Source organism: Microcaecilia unicolor, chromosome 11 (genome assembly GCF_901765095.1).
Source record: "Microcaecilia unicolor chromosome 11, aMicUni1.1, whole genome shotgun sequence".
Lineage (NCBI taxonomy): Eukaryota > Metazoa > Chordata > Amphibia > Gymnophiona > Siphonopidae > Microcaecilia > Microcaecilia unicolor.
Window position 1 is genome coordinate 167775252 of NC_044041.1, and position 19101 is coordinate 167794352.

General features: G+C 43.9%; 1 protein-coding gene across 1 annotated transcript in view; it reads right to left on the minus strand.

The window, feature by feature from the left end:
* Positions 1–19101, minus strand: part of SPTBN4 (spectrin beta, non-erythrocytic 4) — a 373692-nt gene that overhangs the window by 46579 nt on the left and 308012 nt on the right. Inside the window, 1 exon segment of the mRNA XM_030219988.1 lies at positions 16922–17126. Within this exon segment, the coding sequence (XP_030075848.1) occupies positions 16922–17126 (205 nt within the window).

A 19101-nucleotide genomic window follows, 5' to 3' on the forward strand; every position in this document is an offset into this window, starting at 1 on the left:
AATCTTCTGCTCAGTGTGCGGCGGTGGCCAAAAAAGCAAACTGGATGCTAGGAATTATTAGGAAAGGGATGGTGAATAAGACAGACCGAAAATACTATAATGCCTTTGTATCACTCCATGGTGCAGCTGCACCTTGAGTATTGCATTCAGTTCTGGTTGCCATATCTCAAAAAATATAGCGGAATTAGAAAAGGTTCAAAGAAGAGCGACCAAAATGATAAAGGGCATGAACTCCTCTCATATGAGGAAAGGGCTCTTCAGCTTGGAAAAGAGACAGATGAGTGGTTTGGAACGAGTAGAAGTAAATAGATTTTTTACTCGTTCCAAAAATACAAAGACTAGGGGACACTCAAGGAAGTTACAAGGAAATATTTTTAAAATGTATTTATTTATTTATTGCATTTGTATCCCACATTTTCCCACCTATTTGCAGGCTCAATGTGGCTTACATAGTTTTATTATGACATTATCATTCCAGGATATCAGATACAATTAGTAATGTGCAGAGATTGAATAAGGGAAGAAAGAAAGAAGTGATTAGGCGGGTAAGTATAGAAAGTGGACCTTCATAGCTGGGTGGGTTGGTAAAGTGGTTTAGTGAAGCTATTGGTTCTCTTTGTAGGCCTTGTTGAAGAAATATGTCTTCAGAGATTTGCGAAAGTTATTTAGTTCGTCAATTGATTTCAGGTCTGTAGGTAATGCATTCCATAGCTGCGTGCTCGTGTAAGAGAAGGTGGTGGCATGCATCAGCTTGTATTTTAGTCCTTTACAGCTGGGGAAGTGTTCTTGTGGCGTTTCTGGGAGGTAAGTCCACAAGGTTTAGCATGTAGCTTGGGGCATCTGCATGAATGATTTTGTGTACAATCGTGCAGATCTTGAACGCAATGCGTTCCTTAAGTGGGAGCCAGTGAAGTTTCTCTCTTAGGGGTTTTGCACTTTCATATTTAGTTTTTCCAAATATGAGTCTGGGGGCAGTATTCTGGGCTGTTTGGAGTTTTTTGATAGTCTGTTCTTTGCAGCCAACATACAGTGCGTTGCAGTAGTCCAGATGGCTTATTACCATTGACTGTACCAGGGTACGGAAGATGTATCTCGGGAAGAAAGGTTTTACTCTTTTGAGTTTCCACATGGTGTGGAACATCTTTTTCATCACGTTCTTCACGTGGGTATCGAGAGTGAGGTTTCGATCAATAGTAACCCCAAGAATGTTCAAGTTTTGTGAGACAGGAAGAGAACAGTATGGTGTGGTTATGGTGGAGTAGTTGTTTGTGTTGTATTGTGAGGTGAGTACAAGACATTGTGTTTTTTCTGCGTTAAGTTTTAGTTGGAATGCATCCGCCCAGGTATGCATGATTTGGAGGCTTTTGTTTATCTCGTTGGTGATTTCATTTAGATCATGTTTGAACGGGATGTAAATTGTGATATCGTCTGCATATACAGTGGGGGAAATAAGTATTTGATCCCTTGCTGATTTTGTAAGTTTGCCCACTGACAAAGACATGAGCAGCCCATAATTGAAGGGTAGGTTATTGGTAACAGTGAGAGATAGCACATCACAAATTAAATCCGGAAAATCACATTGTGGAAAGTATATGAATTTATTTGCATTCTGCAGAGGGAAATAAGTATTTAATCCCTCTGGCAAACAAGACCTAATACTTGGTGGCAAAACCCTTGTTGGCAAGCACAGCGGTCAGACGTCTTCTGTAGTTGATGATGAGGTTTGCACACATGTCAGGAGGAATTTTGGTCCACTCCTCTTTGCAGATCATCTCTAAATCATTAAGAGTTCTGGGCTGTCGCTTGGCAACTCGCAGCTTCAGCTCCCTCCATAAGTTTTCAATGGGATTAAGGTCTGGTGACTGGCTAGGCCACTCCATGACCCTAATGTGCTTCTTCCTGAGCCACTCCTTTGTTGCCTTGGCTGTATGTTTTGGGTCATTGTCGTGCTGGAAGACCCAGCCACGACCCATTTTTAAGGCCCTGGCGGAGGGAAGGAGGTTGTCACTCAGAATTGTACGGTACATGGCCCCATCCATTCTCCCATTGATGCGGTGAAGTAGTCCTGTGCCCTTAGCAGAGAAACACCCCCAAAACATAACATTTCCACCTCCATGCTTGACAGTGGGGACGGTGTTCTTTGGGTCATAGGCAGCATTTCTCTTCCTCCAAACACGGCGAGTTGAGTTCATGCCAAAGAGCTCAATTTTTGTCTCATCTGACCACAGCACCTTCTCCCAATCACTCTCGGCATCATCCAGGTGTTCACTGGCAAACTTCAGACGGGCCGTCACATGTGCCTTCCGGAGCAGGGGGACCTTGCGGGCACTGCAGGATTGCAATCCGTTATGTCGTAATGTGTTACCAATGGTTTTCGTGGTGACAGTGGTCCCAGCTGCCTTGAGATCATTGACAAGTTCCCCCCTTGTAGTTGTAGGCTGATTTCTAACCTTCCTCATGATCAAGGATACCCCACGAGGTGAGATTTTGCGTGGAGCCCCAGATCTTTGTCGATTGACAGTCATTTTGTACTTCTTCCATTTTCTTACTATGGCACCAACAGTTGTCTCCTTCTCGCCCAGCGTCTTACTGATGGTTTTGTAGCCCATTCCAGCCTTGTGCAGGTGTATGATCTTGTCCCTGACATCCTTAGACAGCTCCTTGCTCTTGGCCATTTTGTAGAGGTTAGAGTCTGACTGATTCACTGAGTCTGTGGACAGGTGTCTTTCATACAGGTGACCATTGCCGACAGCTGTCTGTCATGCAGGTAACGAGTTGATTTGGAGCATCTACCTGGTCTGTAGGGGCCAGATCTCTTACTGGTTGGTGGGGGATCAAATACTTATTTCCCTCTGCAGAATGCAAATAAATTCATATACTTTCCACAATGTGATTTTCCGGATTTAATTTGTGATGTGCTATCTCTCACTGTTACCAATAACCTACCCTTCAATTATGGGCTGCTCATGTCTTTGTCAGTGGGCAAACTTACAAAATCAGCAAGGGATCAAATACTTATTTCCCCCACTGTATGTAGGGATTGAGGTTTTGATTGGCTAGAAGTTTGGCTAAAGGTATCATCATTAGGTTGAATAAGGTTGGTGAGAGGGGGGATCCTTGGGGGACTCCACATTCAGGTGTCCATGGGGGTGATCTGTCTGCGTACGTTGTTACTTGGTATGATCTTGTGGTCAGGAAACCTTTGAACCATTTGAGAACTGTGCCTCCTACTCCGAAGTATTCTAGTATATGTAATAGTATTCTATGATTAACCATGTCAAAGGCACTGGACATGTCGAATTGTAGGAGGTTTATGCTGTCACCCGTTGCAATTGCTTGTTTGAATGAGTTCATACGGACACTAGAACAGTTTCAGTACTGTGATTTGACCGAAATCCTGATTGAGAATCATGCAGAATTGAGTGTTTATTTAGGTATTCAGTAAGTTGTTTCGTCACTACGCCTTCCATGAGTTTGGTTATGAGCGGAATGGATGCTACTGGGCGATAATTGGTTAGGTCCAATGTGCTTTTCTTGGCATCTTTTGGCAGTGGTGTAAGTAGGAAGTTTCCTTTATCCGTGGGAAAGAGCCCATTTTGAAGCCTGTGGTTTATGTGGTTCGTGAGGTCTGTTTTGAATTGTTTGGGTACAGATCTTATTAGACTAGTAGGGCAAATGTCTAGTTTGCATTGCGGTTTGGCGTATTTTCCGAGCCAGTGAGAGATTTCATCTGATGAGAGTGTGTCAAAGTTGGTCCATGATCGATCTGCTGAATATTCCCCGGGTTTTGGGTCTAGACATTCAAGGATGTCTGTGTAATCCGTTGTATTGGTAGGTATCATGAGTCGGAGCTTTATTATTTTTTCATTGAAGTATTTCACAAGATTGGTTGCTGATGGGATGTCTGTGTTGTTGGAGGTAACCGTTGTAGTATTTAGGAGATTGTTTACGAGTGAGAAGAGTTTGTGTGTATCCTTGTAGTTTGGTCCTATTTTGGTTTTATAAAACATCCTTTTAGTTTGTCTGATATTGTATTTGTATTTTCTTTGTAGTTGTTTCCAGTCTTTGAATGAACTATTTTTTTCACTCAACGAATAGCTAAGCTCTTGAACTCTTTGCAGGAGGATGTGGTAACAGCGAAAGCATATCTGGGTTTAAGAAAGGTTTGGACAGATTTCTGGAGGAAAAGTCCACAGTCTGCTATTGAGACAGACATGGGGAAGCTGCTGTAAAGAAGACATCTGCCGAATCATACAAGGACTCAAGGGCTCCAGAATGCTTTTTAGGTTAGAGGACCAAATAAACCAATTCCCAGCCCTGCCCTCAAGCTCTCTAATTCCTGATGCTTTGTTGGGCAAAATATTGGTAAAGCCATGATCTCAGTGGCCCACCCTATTCTGCTGCCTATACATGGACTGGAAGAGATGAGGCTATCCACTGGGGGCCAACCTGGTGGTTCACTGGCAATGCTGCAGGTTTCCAACTAGAGGACATAGGGTTTGATTCGTAGCTCAGGTTCTCTGCTTCCTAGGTCAGCCAGAGCTGGGGAAGCTCCAGGATCAGTCCCCACTGACTTTGGATAGGAGGTAGCAATCATGATGCAACAGTGGTACCTAGTGGCTGGATGTAGGACCCATGATTGGAGGGATCTGAAAGATCCTGGGTGCATAGTCACTGCAATGAGTTGGAAGGGGATGTAAAAGAAAGGAGAAAAATCCCCAGGCACATGTAAGTGAAGAATGAAGGGTCCCCGTTCTAACTCAGCTACAAGATCAAAGGAAGAGGAGGTAAACTGCCATTCCCTCCTCCCCAAAAAACAGAGTCATCTCCTCCATCCATAATACAAAAAAAGGGATTGGTCCAGCTCACTTTGGAGTTAACCGGACAAATCTTCTAGGGTGAAAACTTTCTCTCCACTCAAGCCTACTTTGATATGCTTAAAAAATGTAGTGGTAGATATTCAACTGACACTGTCATTATTCCCAGATATTCAATGCTAGGTTTATGCGGCCAACTATCTCTTAAGGGATTAAATGCGATATTCAGCACTTAACTACCTAAGCAACACCACGTAAAGATAGGACTGACTTTTATGCGGTCTGATTTAACCACTAAGCTTAGGTGATTAAGTTCTAAATATTGGCACTTGACTCTGCCCCCGGACCACCCACAAAATAACCGGCTTTGAGTTTAGCAGTCTCTGATGATATTACTTCTATTTAGCATTTCTATAGCGCTACAAGGCGTACGCAGCGCTGCACAAACATAGAAGAAAGACAGTCCGTGCTCAAAGAGCTTAATATTCAGATGCAGCAACCAGTTAAGTGCCACTAATCAGTGGATAGCCCCGAACAAATGAGTTAAATCGCTCTAAATATCGACCCCTTTGGATCCTAAACTAAGAGGCGAGGCTGGAGGTGTTTCTTGAGCATGGTGAATCTTTATGGGGGTAATTTCTTAACAGAATGCCTAAAATACTTCTAAAAAAATGCCTGTTGTCTGTTTTATTAAACAGCTCTCAGAACTATCCCTAAGATTGCACAAATTCTCTTGCCCACACTTACACCTGATCCAAAAGGTATGAATGTGCAAATACACTACAACTCTGTTCCGGCTCTGCCCTACTTCTATCTACTACCACTGCTTATCATTTCTATAGCGCTACTGGGCATATGCAGCGCTGTACACTAAACTAGAGGAAAGGAGGGATAAGAGGACACGACACACACATTTAAATACTTAAAAGGTATTAATATGCATACCATAACATAAAAATCTGTATTCCACTAATACCATAAAGTTCTAAGCAGATCACAGTAGAACAGCTAGAGCATTGCTAGGAATTATAAATGATAGACTTATGTATTTAATCTAAATACATAAACAAAAACAGAAAACGTTTGATTAATCTTCGAAAGATTAAATAATCCGACACTGGTTGTACCTACAAACTAATATTTTTCAGAGACGGGGAAGTGGCAGAAATAGATGTTATGAGCTGAGGTTGCAAGGTGGGAGACTTAGGAGCAATGTCAGGAAATACTTTATCACAGAAAGGGTGGTAGATGTCGGTGAAGAAGGGGGGGGGGGGGGGGGGGTAATATATATATGCCAGTACTGAATCATGAAGAAGTCTAACCTGTGCAGAGTGCCAAATTCAACTCTGGCCACACTGATGGGAAGACTGGATGGACTGTGCAGGTCTTTGTCTACTGACATTTACTATGTATGAGGCAAACCTTGTTCAACAGAGCTTACAATCTATTCAAGACAGACAAACATGACAAAAAAGGGATTGAGGAATTATTTATTGTGGGGATGAAACAGATCGGGGTACTGAGCAGGTGACTAAGAGTTGGGAGTTAAAATCAGCCTAAAAAATGTGGCCTTTTAGCCTAGATCTAAACACGGCCAGAAACGGAGCTTGATGTTACCGACTCAGGAAGTCTATTCCAGGCATGTGTTGCACCAAGATAAAAGGAATGGAGTCTGGAGTTGGAAATGGAGGAGAAGGGTACAGATAAGAGAGATTTACTGATGAGTTCCCGGGAAGGAGTGTAGGGAGAGATAAGAGTGGAGCATGGCTGCCGAGGGGGACAGGCCTGGCCTCCAAGGTAGGCCCGGTGCCAGCAACAGAAAAGACTCTTTCTTCAGGCTTCCAGTGGTAGGCACAGGCACAAGGCTGGATTGGTCTCCTGTTCCTGCTTGCTGGGTTATTGTGTTAACTTATCTTCTGCAGGCCACATCCCGCCTCCTATGTGAAGTACTTCCTATTCCCTCATAGGCAGGAGGGAACGCATCAGGAAGAAGGGGACGTGATTGGCAGAGCACAGTTAATGCGATCACCCGGTGCACAGGAGCAGGAGACAGACCGAGTGAGTAGTAAGCTAGCCAGTGGGGAGCTAGGGGGACTGGATGGCCTGCAGAGTGGGTTTTGGTAGTGTGTTCAGAAAGGAAGAGATGAATTTTGGTGCTCATACTGCCCTCCCCCCTAGAATCACAGAAAAGTAGGTGGTATCTTTCATTGCTTCTACTTTTTATGCAGGGGTAACCCCACACAATTTCATAAGAGGACTTTTCCACGTGTACTCCAATGGCTGATGGTGACTGATATAACTGCTTATTTTCACAAATATTTATTTATGAAATTTGTATCCCACATTATCCCAAACAGGATCAGGTTCAATGTGGCTTACATACAAGAAATAGCATTCACAATATACAGCCTTGTGATATTATTTTTATAATAATCTTTGAAGACCTCAGTTATCGGAGTCATGGGGAACTATATAGTTTTATCCGCCACTCCTCACTGGTCTCCGTAGCAATCTATTTTATTTTGTTTTTTCCTTTTTCTGTTTTAGTATTAAACCCGTTGATATTCTCTATAGAATTTATACTCTTACATTAGTACTTATATTATGCTATACAAAGCACTTAACTTCAGTAAGTCTGTTCTCTGGGGGATCAACAGACTTACTGAAGTGCTTGTATAAAATAGATTGCTACGGAGACCAGTGAAGAGTGGCGGATAAATATTTAGTGCCCCATGACTCCGATAACTGAGGTCTTCAAAGATCATTATAAAGATAATATCACAAGGCTATATATTGTGAATGCTATCTACCAGAGGCGTATCTGAACTGCGGCAGTAGGGGGGGGCAGAGCCAGAATGAGGGGGCACATTATAGCCTCCCCCACTGCCGCCGTCACCGACCCCCCCCCCCCCGCCGCCATCACCAACCCCCGCCAGCCGAGGTCCGTTTCTTCCTGCCGCTGCCTTTAAAAATATTCTTTCAGCTGGCGGGGGACCCCAACTCCCGCCAGCCGAGCCGAGGTCTTTGAAGTTCTTCTTCGTCCTCGTGCTGTTCAAAGCTGCATCCAGTTTCGGAGTCTGACGTCGCAGCATGTTGTACGTGCAGGACGTCTCCCGCCAGCAAAGGTTGGTGACGGCGATGGCGGGGGAGGGTTGACGGCGGTAGGGGGGTCCAGGGCGAAATCTGTGGGGGCCCAGGCCCCCATGGCCCCACGCAGATACGCTCCTGCTATCTACTGTTAGGTCTTGTGCTACTTTTAGAGCTTAAAAGTGTTTAGTTACATACAACAAAAACATCAAATTGGAATATCTATATATATAAAAGGCACTTTGAAGCCTCAAGCGGAAACTTGAGGCGCCCGAGATATCCGGTTTGGCCTGCAGGCTCCAGTCACTGTAGCTCTGCCCACACGTCAAAACGCGATGATGTTGAGGGCGGGGCGGCCCTCGCGTCAAAACGCGATGACGTTGAGGGCGGGGCGGCCCTCGCAACCACGTCATTGAGGGACGAAGGGACGAAGAGGAGAGGTGTGCAACTCGGAACGGAGGCACGGAGGGGGTGTCTGCAACTCGGGAGGGAGGGAGGGAGGGGATTACCCTGCTAGCGCCCGTTTCATTTTTGCCAGAAACGGGCATTTCTTACTAGTATACATATAAATTGTAACATTTTAACATTTCAGGACTAGGGGACATGCAATGAAGCTACTAAGTAGGAGTGGCCTAGTGGTTAGGGTGGTGAACTGAGGAACTGAGTTCGATTCCTACTTCAGGCACAGGCAGCTACTTGTGACTCTGGGCAAGTCACTTAACCCTCCATTGCTCCATGTAAGCCGCATTGAGCCTGCCATGAGTGGGAAAGCGCGGGGTACAAATGTAACAAAAATAAAATAAAATAAACTTAAAGCAAACTGGAGAAAATATTTCTTCACTCAATGTGTAATTCAACTCTGGAATTCATTGCCAGAGAATGTGGTAAAAGCAGTCAGCTTAACAGGGTTTTTAAAAAAGTTTGGATAATTTCCTAAAAGAAAAGTCCATAAGCCACTATTAAGATGGACTTAGGGAAAATCCAGTGCTTATTTCTAGGATAAGCAGCATAAAATCTGTTTTACTCTTTTGGGATCTTGCCAGGTACTTGTGACCTGGGTTGGCCACTGTTGGAAACAGGATACTGGGCTTGATGGTCCTTCGGTCTGTCCCAGTATGACAATGCTTATGTTCTTATGTTCCACATGACCTCCAAGCTTTGGGGCTTCTACTGCAGGAATCCAATGTTAAAGGGTTGGCAGACAACTAACTACTGGGGGAAAAGTACTTATAAGTACATAAGTATTGCCATACTGGGAAAGACCAAAGGCCCATCAAGCCCAGCATTCTGTTTCCAACAGTGGCCAATCCAAGTAACAAATACCTGGCAAGATCCCAAAAAAATACCAAACATTCCATACTGCCTATGCCAGAAATAGTGGATTCTCCCCAAGTCCATTTAATAATGGTCTATGGACTTTTTCTTTAGGAAGCCGCCCAAACCTTTTTAAAACTCCGCTAAGCTAACTGCCTTTACCACATTCTCTGGCAACGAATTCCAGAGTTTAATTGCACGTTGAGTGAAGAAACATTTTCTCTGATTCGTTTTAAATTTACTACATTGTAGCTTCATCGCATGCCCCCTAGTCCTAGTATTTTTGGAAAGCGTAAACAGACGCTTCACATCTACCCATTCCACTCCACTCATTACTTTATAGAACTCTATCATATCTCCACTCAGCCGCCTTTTCTCCAAGCTGAAGAGCCCTAGCTGCTTTAGCCTTTCCTCATAGGGAAGTCGTCCCATCATTTTCGTTGCTCTTCTCTGCACCTTTTCTAATTCCACTATATCTTTTTTGAGATACGGCGACCAGAATTGAACACAATATTCGAGGTGCGGTCGCACCAAGGTGCGATACAAAAGCATTATAGCATCCTCATTTTTGTTTTCCATTCCTTTCCTAATAATACCTGACATTCTATTTGCTTTCTTAGCCGCAGCAGCACACTGAGCAGAAGGTTTCAACGTATCATCAATGACGACACCTAGATCTCTTTCTTGGTCTGTGACTCCTAACGTGGAACCTTGCATGATGTAGCTATAATTCGGGTTTCTCTTTCCCATATGCATCACTTTGCACTTGCTCACATTAAACGTCATCTGCCATTTAGACGCCCAGTCTCCCAGTCTCGTAAGGTCCTCTTGTAATTTTTTACAATCCTCCCGCGATTTAACCACTTTGAATAACTTTGTGTCATCAGCAAATTTAATTACCTCACTAGTTACTCCCATCTCTATGTCATTTATAAATATGTTAAAAAGCAGTGGTCTCAGCACAGACCCCTGGGGAACCCCACTAACTACCCTTCTCCATTGAGAACACTGACCATTTAACATAGTAACATAGTAGATGACGGCAGAAAAAGACCTGCATGATCCATCCAGTCAGCCCAACAAGATAAACTCATATGTGCCACTTTTTGTGTATACTTTACATTGATTTGTACCTGTCTTTTTCAGGGCACAGACATATAAGTCTGCCCAGCACTATCCCCGCCCCCCAACCACCAGCCCTGCCTCCCACCACCGGTTCTGGCACAGACCGTATAAGTCTACCCAGCACTATCCTCGCTTCCCAACCACCACCGGCTCTGGCACAGACCGTGTAAGTCTGCCCAGCACTATCCCCGCCTCCCACTACCGGCTCTGCCACCCAATCTCGGCTAAGCTCCTGAGGATCCATTCCTTCTGAACAGGATTCCTTTATGTTTATCTCACACGTTTGAATTCCGTAGCTAGAAGGTTGTTAGGCTGTATAGAGAGAGGTGTGACCAGCAGAAGAAAGGGGGTGTTGATGCCCCTGTATAAGTCGTTGGTGAGGCCCCACCTGGAGTATTGTGTTCAGTTTTGGAGGCCGTATCTTGCTAAGGATGTAAAAAGAATTGAAGCGTTGCAAAGAAAAGCTACGAGAATGGTATGGGATTTGCGATACAAGACATATGAGGAGAGACTTGCTGACCTGAATATGTATACTCTGGAGGAAAGGAGAAACAGGGGTGATATGATACAGACGTTCAAATATTTGAAAGGTATTAATCCGCAAACGAACCTTTTCCGGAGATGCGAAGGCAGTAGAACGAGAGGACATGAAATGAGATTGAAGGGGGGCAGACTCAAGAAAAATGTCAGGAAGTATTTTTTCACGGAGAGAGTGGTGGATGCTTGGAATGCCCACCCGCGGGAGGTGGTGGAGATGAAAACGGTAACGGAATTCAAACACTGACCATTTAACCCTACTCTCTGTTTTCTTTTAACCAATCTTTAATCCACAATAGAACACTACCTCCTATCCCATGACTCTCCAATTTCCTCTGGAGTCTTTCATGTGGTACTTTGTCAAACGCCTTCTGAAAATCCAGATACACAATATCAACCGGCTCACCTTTATGCACATGTTTGTTCACCCCTTCAAAGAAATGTAGTAGATTGGTGAGGCAAGATTTCCTTTCACTAAATCCATGTTAACTTTCAGGCTTATTTTCGAAAGAGAAGGGTGCCCATTTTCCGACACAAATCGGGAGATGGGCGTCCTTCTCTCAGGGTCGCCCAAATCGGCATAATCGAAAGCCAATTTTGGGCACCATCAACTGCTTTCCGTCACGGGGATGACCAAAGTTCACGGGGCGTGTTGGCAGCGTAGCGAAGGTGGGACTGTGGCGTGCTTAAGAGATGGGCGTCCTCGGCCAATAATGGAAAAAAGAAGGGCATCCCTGACGAGCACTTGGGTGACTGTACTTGGTCCATTTTTTTCTTGTGACCAAGCCTCAAAAAGGTGCCCGAACTCACCAGATGACCACCGGAGGGAATCGGGGATCACCTCCCCTTACTCCCCCAGTGGTCACCAACCCCCTCCCACCCTAAAAAAAAACAACTTTAAAACATTTTTTGCCAGCCTCTATGCCAGCCAGCCTCAAATGTCATACCCAGCTCCATGACAGCAGTATGCAGGTCCCTGAAGCAATTTTAGTGGGTGCAGTGCACTTTAGGCAGGTGGACCCAGGCCCATCCCCCCCCACCTGTTACACTTGTGGTGGTAAATGTGAGCCCTTTAAAACCCACTACAAACCCACTGTACCCACATGTAGGTCCTCCCCTTCACCCCTTAGGGCTATGGTAGTGGTGTACAGTTGTGGGGAGTGGGTGTTTTGGGGGGTTTGGGGGGCTCAGCACACAAGGTAAGGGAGCTATGCACCTGGGAGCAATTTATGAAGTCCACTGCAGTGCCCCCTAGGGTGCCCGGTTGGTATCCTGGCATGTCAGGGGGACCAGTGCACTACGTATGCTGGCTCCTCCCATGACCAAATGGCTTGGATTTGGTCGTTTCTGAGATGGGCGTCCTCGGTTTCCATTATCACCGAAAACCGGGGACGACCATCTCTACGGACGACCTAAGGACGACCATCTCTAAGGTCGACCTAAATGTTGAGATTTGGGCGTCCCCGACCGTATTATCAAAACGAAAGATGGACGCCCATCTTGTTTCGATAATACGGGTTTCCCCGCCCCTTCATGGAGCCGTCCTGCGAGGATGGCCCCAGGAAAACTTTGGCGCCCCATTCGATTATGCCCCTCCATGTCTCATTAATCTATGCTTTTGAATATGCTCTGTAATTTTGCTCTTTATAACAGTCTCTACCATTTTGCCCGGCACCAACATCAGACTCACCGGTCTATAATTTCCCGTATCTCCTCTGGAACCTTTTTAAAAAAATCGGCGTTACATTGGCCACCCTCCAATCTTCCGGTACCACGCTCGATTTTAAAGATAAATTACATATTACTAACAATAACTCCGGAAGTTCATTTTTCAGTTCTATCAGTACTCTGGGATGAACACCATCCGGTCCAGGAAATTTGCTACTCTTCAGTTTATAGAACTGCCCCATTACATCCTCCAGGTTTACGGAGAATTCATTAAGTTTCTCCGACTTGTCAGCTTTGAATACCATTTCTGGCACCAGTATCCCACCCAAATCTTCCTCGGTGAAGACCAAAGCAAAGCATTTATTTTATCTCTCCGCTACAGCTTTGTCTTCCTTGATTGCCCCTTTTACTCCTTGGTCATCTAGCGGTCCAACCGATTCTTTTGCCGGCTTCCTGCTTTTAATATACCTAAAAAAATTTTGCTATGTGTTTGGCCTCCAACGTAATCTTTTTTTCGAAGTCCCTCTTAGCCTTCCTTATCAGCGCTTTGCATTTGACTTGACATTCCCTATGCTGTTTCTTATTACTTTCAGTCGGTTCCTTCTTCCATTTTCTGAAGGACTTTCTTTTAGCTCTAATAGCTTCCTTCACCTCATTTTTTAACCATGCCAGCTGTTGTTTGGTCTTCCGTCCTCCTTTTTTAATATGCGGAATATATTTGGCCTGGGCTTCCAGGATGGTGTTTTTGAACAGCATCCTCGCCTGATGTAAAATTTTGATCCTCACAGGTGCTCCTCTAAGTTTGTTTTTCACCGTTCTTCTCATTTTATCATAGTCTACTTTTTTAAAGTTAAACGCTAACGTATTTGATTTCCTATGTATAACTTCAAAGCTAATATCAAATCCGATCATATTATGATCACTGTTATCAAGTGGCCCCAGCACCATTACCTCCTGCACCAGATCATGCGCTCCACTAAGGACTAGGTCTAGAATTTTTCCTTCTCTCGTCGGCTTCTGTACCAGCTGCTCCATAAAGCAGTCCTTGATTTCATCAAGGAATTTTATCTCCCTAGCGTGCCCCGATATTACATTTACCCAGTCAATATTGGGGTAATTGAAATCACTGTACAACGTTGGAACAAGTAGAATATAATAACCACAATATTCAAAGAAATTCTACAATCATAAACCACGAGTATTTCAGGGTGAATATGGACTTCATTGAAAGATTGCTGCGGCAGCAATCTTTCAATAATCACCCTGAAATACTCGTGGTTTATGATTGTAGAATTTCTTTGAATATTGTGGTAACTGAAATCACCCATTATTATTGTGTTGCCCAGTTTGTTTGAGTCCCTAATTTCCTTTAACATTTCTGCATCCTTCTGTTCATCATGGCCAGGCGGACGGTAGTACACTCCTATCACTATCCTTTTCCCCTTTACACATGGAATTTCAATTCACAGTGATTCCAAGAAGTGTTTTGTTTCCTGCAGAATTTTTAATCTATTTGATTCAAGGCTCTCGTTAATATACAATGCTACCCCCTCCACCAATTCGATCCACCCTATCACTACAATATAATTTGTACCCCGGTATGACAGTGTCCCACTGGTTATCCTCCTTCCACCAGGTCTCAGAGGTGCCGATTATATCTAATTTTTCATTTAGTGCAATATATTCTAACTCTCCTATCTTATTTCTTAGGCTCCTGGCATTCGTATATAGACATTTGATATGGTTTTTGAAAGGAAGTATAAACGGGGTGGAGGAGTGGCCTAGTGGTCAGAGCACCCGAATGGAAATCCAGGAGTACCCAGTTGAAATCCCTCTGCTACTCCTTGTGACCTTAGGAAAGTCACTTAACTCTCCACTGCCTCAGCTACAAAAACTAAATTGTGAGCCCTCCAGAGTAAAGGAAATATCCACTGTACCGAATGTAACTCACATTGAGCTACTACTGAAAAAGGTGTGAGAAACATCTAAGGAGTCCTTTTACCAAGATGCGGGAAAAAGGGACCTGGAGTGGGGGCTTTTTCCCGTGTGCGAGGGCCCTTTTCCCACAGCGGATAAAAAGCCCCTTTAAAAATGGCCATGCGGCAGGGAGCACTGACTGCCACCCATTGAGGTGCCGGTAAGGACTCCCACGTTAACCCGGCAACAACTGGGCAGCGATTATCACCAGGTTAGCTCAGCGGTAAAAATTTTTCATTGCGCTGGAAATGGCGTGTTCGCATTGGGCTGGCAGTAGTTCTGGGTTGTCATGCAGCCACCCTTTAGTAAAAGGGCCCCTAAATAAAGTATGCACTAAATTATCATACAAATTGAAATGAATACAATTCTATAAAGGGTACCATGATGCAGTGCACTAAACATTAATTCCATAAAGACATCTGGATTCTGTTATAGAATAGCTTAAGAGAGTCCGCTGTCGCAGAGAACTCTCCCGCGAGGAAACGCAAGAGGATAAAAGTAAGGGGTGGGAGATGGACCACGGATTCCAGAAACTGGACAGACTTAAGATGTTTATTGGTAAAGGACTCAACATGACGCTGTGTTTCGGCCGTAGGCCTGCATCAGGAGTCTGTGTAAAATGAAGGACAAATGAACATCTAGTATCCTGATATGATGAAATTGCAGAACGGTCTTGAAAAAGACCTTTTGGTTTGTAAGCACGTCAGTGGAGATAGAACTAAGCGAAATGCTGCAATTTCATCTTAAATCAAGATTAAGTCTGTCCAGTTTCTGGCATCTGTGGTCCATCTTCCATCCCTTACTTTTATCCTCATAGAATAGCTTAAGTCGGCATTTAAGCAAGGCCACTTACACCGTGACTATGAAAACGTGCGCGTGCCTAGAAGCAGCATTTTGTCTTTTGCTTAAAACTTTTGCATGACAAATCTATTATAATAATTGCCGTGAGTGGTGACTTTTTTCACATAGGCCTTACACCTATGGCTTGCCTTTACTCATCGTCAGTACACCATTAGCCAGTAGTCTACGAATTTCTATTTGTAAATTTTATCACTGCATTTTGGTTTATACATCCCAGAAATTATAGAGCATCCAATGTACTTAACATCACTATATCCTACTCAGTGCATTTTTTCTAGCAAAAAAGGTGCCGGTACTCAAATGCCAGGCCACCCTTCAGGGGTGGGGTAATCACTGAGGAACCCACCCCACAACAGCCAGACCCCCTGCAATTAGTCACAGAATCTATGAAAGGCAGAACTGGTGTGTAGAGCCTGAGCTCTTTCATTAAAACTTGGGGACCATGGGTCAATTTTAGCAGGCAATGGAAAAGGTGCTGGTACTTTGTACCCCCTCAAAAAAAGCCCTGATCCTACTACTTAATGAATACAAATTCTATGTAAAAAAAAAAAAAAAAGTCATCACTGATGATTTACACTGCGGCAATTTATTATAATAATTGCAAAGCCTGACCAAACTAGAACCAGTGTATGTGCCCTCTCTATGGAACGCTCTAACAACACAAGTGTGCCTCAAAACATCTTATCTTAAATTTAGTGTATCTTAAAAGCATTCGATGACATCACTACAGACTGCAGCCCAGTATTGCGAGTTCACTGATCCTATTCTTCCCCCTTTTTTTCCTCTCCCTGAGTGACTGTTGCTGTCCTATAATAATTGGCGTTCTTTTCTTACTATTTTATTTATTGATGTTATTGATTGTACACCACCCTGTGATTTCTGAAGGAAGGGCAGTACAGCAAATTAAAATAAACCATAAACCATAATAGATTTGTCATGAAAAATGTTAAGGAAAAGTCAAAGAGAAATGTTAGGATATTTTGATCATTGAAATTCGGTCCTGCTTTTTCAAAAAAATCTCCCCACAACTGAGTTAATTTGACAAATGCAGCATTTTAGCATATAATTTACAGTATTCTGTAAGTTATGCAGAGAGATATGGAATCTATCCATGCCTCACCCCTTGCATTTGCGTGCTAAAAGACTTACACACCTATGTTTTATAAAATATTGCCGACTGTGTGACTGTCACTTACGCACATAAGATACAACATTCACATGCATAAGTGCTAGTATTTTGTAACTTAATGCACACAACTGGCGCCTAACTTTAGGTGACCTGTTATAGAATGAGGGGCCAATATCCCCAACACTTTTTGACCTCAATGAACCTGTATCTGGTGACAAGCCTGCAGGTGTTTCAGACTGCACTATAGGTTCTGATATGATACCCCCCCCCCCCCCCAACTTCCCCTGCTGAACTGGCAAAACAGCCCTGATTGATAGATAGCAGTAAAGTAAGATATGGTGTCTGGTGTGATTCTACAGCAATTCTACCCTGGCACTGCTTCTCCTTGTGCTATGCTAAAACTCACCGTGACGTGTTCAAAGTCCTGTCCAAGTTCTGGAGACCCTGCCACCACCTCCTTCTCGGCGATCCAGTGTTCCAGTTCATCCACTTCCCGGTTGAGTTGGAAGAGCCAGTACTGCTGCTCGAGCCTTCCTCGACGTTCCTCCACCAGGTCCTTCAGAGACACGTACAGCCGGTCAATCTGAGACTGGCGCTTACTTATCTGCTCGCTATGCAAGGACACACCCCGGTCAGTGCATGGGCCACAAGCCTGCAGGACGCTGCTTTAGCAACATAATCAAATTCATCAACAAAGTCAAAGATCGTCATACCTAAGCAGAGGACCCAAGGATACCTTCCAGTATTGCAACAATGGTATCTCCTGTCACAGTGAATCAGTGCACTTGGCAATGCAGCTGGAGTCACTGCACATAGGGGATAGGGACACATCTGCAACTTAAAATCTCTTGGGTAAATAAACCCAGATATTCAGTGACAGGTCATATCCAAACAGTGGCACTGAATCAGTGATGTACCCACATAGCTAATTGGGCAAAGTTAGGAATGCTATTTAAGAGGTTCTACTTGCCTGGTAAGTTTTGTGGACAGGAAAAAAGAAAAATGAAAAAAAAAAAAAAAAGGGTGGTGAGGGTGACCAAATGAATTCCAACATAAGGATAAATAATTTAATAATAACCAAACAATTGAAACTGCAACAAAGTTATACAGTCTTCCTTATTGGAAGTATATCAACAAATTTCCTTGTTGACAGTGTATCACTGGACTTCAACTCAACATAGTCCTAGGTTTCGGCGCAAGGAGCACCTGCTTCAGGAGTCACAAGCAATTCAGTTTAGTTGACAATGCATGGATATCATCAATGCAAGGATACCAGTTAATAATTCCACAGCAGTCAGAGGGGATATTCCAAGGAGGTTTTATGACAGGAGACAACATGACATCACAAAGTTGAAGCCATCTCCCTTGCGCAGCCACCATATTGTGTGACCCCAAACATTCGCAGACACTATTGAAAACAATAGCAAACGTGTGAGGTTTATGACTGCCTATGTGTGTGTGTGTTTTTTTTAAATATTTGACAGCTTTTTTATTTGAAAACTTCCCATATGTAACCCAAGGGTTTTTTTTTTTTTGGGGGGGGGGGGGGTTAACCTCTGGAGGGTCCCCACAACTCAGCCCCGAGGCTCAGGCAGAGCCGTGACCTTTCTTAAAGCTGCCCCCTACAAAAAGTGAGCCTCCTGCGGATCCAAAAACAAGCCTGCCACTCTGGAGCTCCTGCACTCGCGAACCGCAGCTCATGCCCCAAGACCTCCCAGAGGTAAAAAAAAAAAACCCTTGGGTTACGAATGGGAAGCTGTCAAATTAAAAAAAAAACCCCTACACATAGGCAGTCATAAACCTCACAAGTTTGCTATTATTTTCAATGGCATCTTCGAATGTTTGGAGTCACACAATATGGTGCAAGCTCCGCCCACTGGCTTCAGACCACAGAATGGGCCACACAGGCTCATGCCATCTCCTGTCGTAAAACCTCCTTGGGATATTTACTGGCACTGCACAGGGAAGTGCCACTGAACATCCCCTCCTGAACTGCTCAGAGCAGTCTCAGCTGGCAGGAGCCTTTCTTGCCCACTTAAAACATTTTGAATATATACATTTGCCTTGAAGCAGACGCACATGTTTGCATGGAAAGCCTGTGTGTGAACACTCCCTCCCCCAACCTAACCCATGTGTGCTACGACCAGTACAAGCACATTTACTCACTGAGGTGGGTGGAGAATTTTCAGTGGGACTTTTGCCATAGGTAAACTGTTCTTGTCAGGATTAATGTTATAACAGGGTGCCTGTTAAATGCAGCAGTACTGTGCCACCAGTCAGACACAATTACAACTGGGAGCTCCCCACCTTTTCACGTGGCACTCATTTTCAAATGTAAACAAAGAAATCTCAAAACCCAGCAGTGGAAATATTGTAGCAAATCTTAAATGGAAATGTGATGCTGTAAAGATGACATTTGCCAAATCATACAAAGACTCAGGGGCACCAGAATGCCTTTTAGGTTACAGGACCATACAAACCAATCCTATGTGTCTACTTTATAAAGGCAACTTGGGCACCTACATATCTTATAGCTATCAAATTTACACCTGCTCTATATTCTCTATGTGTTTATTAACTTTTATA